Source organism: Adiantum capillus-veneris, chromosome 23 (genome assembly GCF_014529385.1).
Source record: "Adiantum capillus-veneris isolate H3 chromosome 23, ASM1452938v2, whole genome shotgun sequence".
Taxonomy (NCBI): Eukaryota; Viridiplantae; Streptophyta; class Polypodiopsida; order Polypodiales; family Pteridaceae; genus Adiantum; species Adiantum capillus-veneris.
The window spans coordinates 116,059,020-116,064,427 of NC_140953.1; the positions used below are offsets into that span (position 1 = coordinate 116,059,020).

The 5,408-nt window shown below is 47.3% G+C and overlaps 1 protein-coding gene across 1 annotated transcript; it reads right to left on the bottom strand.

The window, feature by feature from the left end:
• Positions 1-383: 383 nt before the first annotated feature.
• Positions 384-5,198, bottom strand: LOC147428415 (proline-rich receptor-like protein kinase PERK1). Its single transcript, XM_086497748.1, has 9 exons — positions 4,959-5,198; positions 4,264-4,858; positions 3,339-3,824; positions 3,166-3,255; positions 3,007-3,077; positions 2,163-2,239; positions 1,939-2,086; positions 1,691-1,852; positions 384-1,166 (listed from the first exon to the last, which is right to left on the bottom strand). The coding sequence occupies exons 1-9, from the start codon at positions 5,079-5,081 to the stop codon at positions 861-863; spliced, it is 2,058 nt and encodes a 685-aa protein (XP_086353874.1). The 5' UTR covers positions 5,082-5,198; the 3' UTR covers positions 384-860.
• Positions 5,199-5,408: the final 210 nt, after the last annotated feature.

Sequence of the window (5,408 nt, forward strand, 5' to 3'; positions counted from 1 at the left end):
GGCATGCAGTATCAGAGTTGGTATGCAATTGTTGGAGGATAGCAATAAACATTCTGGCTCCTGACTCCTGAGCCAGCACAGATCGTCGGCTGTATTTGAAAATTCCGACAAAGAATGCCTCTTGGTTGTGATTTCCTGCCCCGCAACGCCCAATAGTGACGTTGTAGCAGTGGTATTGAAGCGGATGGCATAAAGAATATCTACAAAGAATACTATGTCAGAGCACTTAGCCATTCCCACAGCCATAATATTGTAGCCAATCATGAGCTCCTCAAGAATTCAAGGCAGTAGAAAATTCAGCAAGGGAGGCGGCGTGACCAGTTGCATATGGTCATGGCTCATGCAATTACACATGCTCAACTTGGTAATATGCCAACTATATCTCATCCAGCACTCAGCAAATACTTTCAATTGGCAATTACAATTATTACATGTAATCATCTGATTACAAAAGAATTTTGGTATGTTAGAAAATTACAAGGCCCCACTCTATCCCTGAAAGCAAAAATTGTCAGCCCATATTGGGAGGCAGGAAGAAGTTTGAATGCAAGAGGCCTCCAGCTATACATCAGATAGGCTGTAGAAGAGCCCATTCTGCAAACGCAACAAGCGACCAGGATATCTCTTTTTGCTTCAACTATGTCTCACATTTCACCACCAAATGGCTGCCTTTGCAAGGAAATCAAGTTCTTTGCAGCATATACAAAGTGTGACACCTTTTCCATAGCTTTCTAAGCTTCTCTGCTACCTGCATGTGCCTCAAAGTGTTTGCGACTCTCCACTCCCTGAGAAGCAAGGGACATTTACTTTCATGCGTACACACACATCCAACCCAAAAGTATGCTATCCATCAAGCTCTTTCACTTGCTGCCTGAGAACTCAGTGCTGCTAGAAAGTGCATTTTGTGATGACTTCCTCATCGGCCGCCTTGTATCTTGGTCAATCTCGAGGCTAGTCTGATACTCACTGCTTGAATATGGGTTCGGCCTCAATCCTGTTTCGGTGGTGTCGTTAAGAGCCATGCGGAACCTCCTAATGTCTGCACTGTAGCTTCCGGGTTCATACTCGCTGCTCGAAAACGATGAACCATATACACTGCTGTGACCTGGCTTCAGACCTTTGTTGAGATCTGCAAGGGATATCTCATCCTCTAAAGCTCTCACCACCTGCAAGAGTCCATCATACGCACAAGATAATAAAATTGTCAGAAAGTTGTTGATGAAAGCAAGAAATGTGCACACGCACATGCATATATGTATGATGTATAGTGCTTTCTTTGCGAGCTTCCACCTCATCTCAAAATTCCCTACTAGTGACAAGGAATAACTTAGCAAATGTGTGTGTGTGTGTGTGTGTGTGTGTGTGTGTGTGTGTTGTGAAGAAGCACTTGGCAACATGACAACGGGGATCCCAGCACGTGCAGGGCAACGACAAGGCGGTGGGTGGCACGGTCCAGTGAGAGGTTTCTCGGCTCATATCTTCTAGACCGCTTGGGCATTCAAGGAGTACTTTTGGGGGGAAGGAAAGAAGGTGGGGGGGGGGGGGGGGGGGGGGGGGGGGGGCAGGGGGGGGCCGGCAGCATTCCACATGCATGAGCAATATAAGGGAAAAGTATGCAATCTCTGACCCTACGTTCATGTAGCACCTTATATTCCTACATAGCAAATCCAAAACAACTTAAGCAGCGGACCTGTCCCATTCTTGGGCGTTTATGTGCAGAGTGACGAACGCATGCTGCAGCGGCCTCTGCCATTCTCATCATCTCTTTGCTATCATAGACTCCATTCAAAGAAGGGTCTGCCAACATCTCCAAGTCATCCTCAGACTCTACTTGCGCAAGGATTGGACGTGCCTACATAGACAAGGTAAAAAACCTCAAGCACTGATTCAAATGTTGGGAACTCTCTCAAGATATCTTTCAAAAGAGGGAAGACATACCCACTCCACAAGACTTTCTTGACCAGGTGGTTGTGAGACATCAACAGGTTTTCGTCCAGTTAGAAGCTCAAGTAGCACAACACCGTAAGAGAACACATCCGACTTCTCCGTAAGCTTGCCACTCGATGCATATTCAGGAGCAAGGTACCTGAAGCCATATCACCAAGATCAGCACATACAAACAAGGGAGAAATTTTAAGGAAACTAGAGTATTTTACACATACCCAAATGTGCCCATGACCCTCGTTGTCACATGGGTATTGGCATCTGACGTAAGCTTTGCCAGACCAAAATCTGAGACCTGCCATTGCATAGCACAAAGTCATAAATGTCAAAAGTATAGAAAAGCATGCATCCCCAAGCTTTACTTACAACAATCCCCTACATTTCACAAGTGCATCAGCCTAAAGTTTCAGTACGCAAAGCCTATCGTATCACACAAATTCGAAAGTCAAGTATTTTGTGAGTCCTCTTAAATATGCACTTTGGATACCTCAAGTCTGCGAGTTGTGAACAAGGTAGCATTCCAAACGCTTATTTATCAGTCCCCCCATACTCTACAATAAATACCCTACAGGTATTCAGCATTCTACCTACTGATTGTTATTATAGGCACACACAAATACACATACATGCGTGTGTGCATGCATGTATCTAGGATTGTGTACATATGATGCATGCATGCATGTATGTATGTGCGTATAGTATATACTTGCATGTGTGTATGTATAGATGCATTCATATATATGCAAGCATGCATAAGTAGACATGTTTACATCTATTTGTATCCAATAACTAATGAATGTTTCGTACTCATAATGATTAGCCATACTGCAGAACGTTTTTTAACATTTTTTTCGTACCCTACTTATTGTACCTATCCACCTTGGTTGTGAAGTTATGCCCCCCTCTATGCAAAGAGCTTGATGTAGAAAAGGATGCTTCCATACACCTCAACTGACAGTTACATATTGACAGCTGTCTCCTTCTCAAAATTCTTAAAAGGTAGCCCCTCCGAAAACCAGAAAATTTGCAGAAGAGACAATAGCACTGGCATTATTAGTTTACCTGAGCATCAAAGTTGTTGTCCAGAAGTATGTTCGCTGATTTTATGTCTCGGTGGATGATGCGGGGATGACCTGATTTGAGATCCCAACAAGATAAGCAATAGACTCCACAATGCCTACCCCAAAACAAAATTTGGCAAGTTAAGTCATCAAAGCTTACAATCTTCATGCAGATATGCAAGACCACGCGCAGCTCCGCTTGCGATTTTGATTCGTGTAGGCCAATCCAAAGCAGGCCCTCCCTTTCTCTCTGCAAAGGAAAAAAATAAATTAGAGACAAAATTCTCATGCTGCACAGTTATAAACTTCAAGAGCCATGGAAGAGGCACCCACTATGGAGATGGTACTCTAAGGTGTTATTGGACACATAGTCGTAGACAAGAAGCCTTTGCTTGTCTGCAATGCAATACCCTACAAGAGAGACGAGATGTCGGTGATGCACTCTGCTAATGATTTCCACTTCAGCTTGAAATTCCTTTTCGCCCTGTGAGGCACCACTTTTGAGCTGCTTCACAGCAACGACCTGCCCATTTGACAAGATGCCCTTGTATACACACCCAAATCCGCCTTCACCGAGCGTGTTTGCCTTTGAGAACCCATTGGTAGCTGCTGCCAAATCTTCATAAGAGAACCATGATTTCGAGCCGCCCATGCCTGGCACTGCTCCTGAGTTTCCTTCGGACAAGGCGTTTTCATGCTCCGACATCATGAATGGAGGTGGTGGGGGTGGTGGGGGCATATTCAGCAATGTCTCAGAGCTCTGCGATGAATAGGGTGAGTGCCATCCCTGCTGCTTTATGTTAGGGTCATAATAGGAATCTGCCAAGGTAACAGAAACAACTCTTTGACTCTCAAAGCAACATAGCACAAAAACAAGCAAAACCTTATAATCTTTGAAATGTGCTTTAAATTATTTTGTGTTGATCTCTTCAATTGCACCGCAAAGAAGTCCCATTGGCATGCCCACTACGAGACTCTTCCGATTGTGACCCAAAATGTACCTTCGAATCATTATGAAACACACTAGTCACAACACATCCATGAACTAAATGATATGTACATTGTTAAATCTTCATTTGTAAAGCCGAGATTCTTGCTCATTATTTACTGATCTGAACGAATGACCCTGTTGGCAATTGTGTGAATCAATGTGCATGATAAAACACCCACAAAACACACCAAATTGTTTGTTTAAACTAGTGTAAGTAATGAGCACAGCCTACTTGAGTTCAATCATCTGTTTCTTTGTAGTAAGTACCTTTATAATGAGCGGGAAGGCCTCCGGACGGACCATGATATTGGTCTGCTGCATAGTACTTCCGCTTCTTCTTCTTCTTGCAAAAGCAGAGCACCAAAACAAGAAGAACAGCCGCTGCAACGACAGCAGCAACCACTACAACCGCAAGGGTACCACTGGAAATGCTGCCTGATGTGGATGGAGATGGGGCGGATGCTGTGGGTGTAGAAGGTGTTGTCGGCGTCGAGGGGGTGCCCGGAGGAGGAGGTGGAGACAATGCAGACGTTGAACCTGGGGGGGGAGGTGACTCAATGGAGGATGCTGGCGGAGGAGTCGCGTTGGGGGTTGCTTGGGAGGGAGCTGGTGGCGATGCGGTCACCGTAGGTGGAGATGCCGATGGCGGTGATGACGACAGGGCAGGCGGGGGAGGTGATTCCTCAGGCGGAGAAGAGGATGCTGGTGGCGGAGGAGGCGATATGTCAGGGGGAGAAGAGGACGCCGGCGGTGGCGGCGATTCAGCTGGCGGTGGAGGCGATGACTCCTCAACAGGCGGGGGGTGGCGATTCTGCTGGCGGTGGAGGCGATGACTCCTCAACAGGCGGGGGTGGCGATTCGGCTGGGGGTGGAGGCGATGACTCCTCAACAGGCGGGGGTGGGGGTGGGGATGGCGATGTAGGAGACTCCGGTGGGGGCGCCGGAGGAGATGGAGAGGAGACGGGGGGTGGGGGAGGGGAAGCAGGGGGGCTGCTGCTGCCAGTAGGAGGAGGTGCTGAAGAGGATGGAGGCGGAGAGGCAGTTTCGGGCGGGGATCCTGCTGGAGCTGTAGCAGGCGAAGACATGGACGCAGCCCAAGATGCAAGGTCTGTGATGGGCAATGTGTGTGTGTGTGTGTGTGTGTGTGTGTGTGTGAGAGAGAGAGAGAGAGAGAGAGAGAGAGAGAGAGAGAGAGAGAGCTTCTCTCTCTGCTATGATAAGCTCGGCCCACACAGAACCGCGTCGAAGGCGAAGAAAAACCCAGCTCGCAGAACACGGCCTTTCACAAGTGAGAGTGCCACGCCAGCACGTTGCCTTCGTGGCACTGCCACTGTGGCAACCTCGGCCTACGTGGAAAGACGGAAAAGGAGAGTTTTGCGGTGAAAGCAAGAGCGGGCCCACGATTCCCACTA

Coding starts and splice junctions, on each gene's coding strand:
- LOC147428415 (XM_086497748.1), bottom strand. CDS start 5,081: ATGTCTTCGCCTGCTACAGCTCCAGCAGGATCCCCGCCCGAAACTGCC. Junction 3,256..3,338: donor CTTAGAGTACCATCTCCATA/GTGGGTGCCTCT, acceptor TTTCCTTTGCAG/AGAGAAAGGGAGGGCCTGCT. Junction 1,853..1,938: donor AAGAAAGTCTTGTGGAGTGG/GTATGTCTTCCC, acceptor TTGTCTATGTAG/GCACGTCCAATCCTTGCGCA.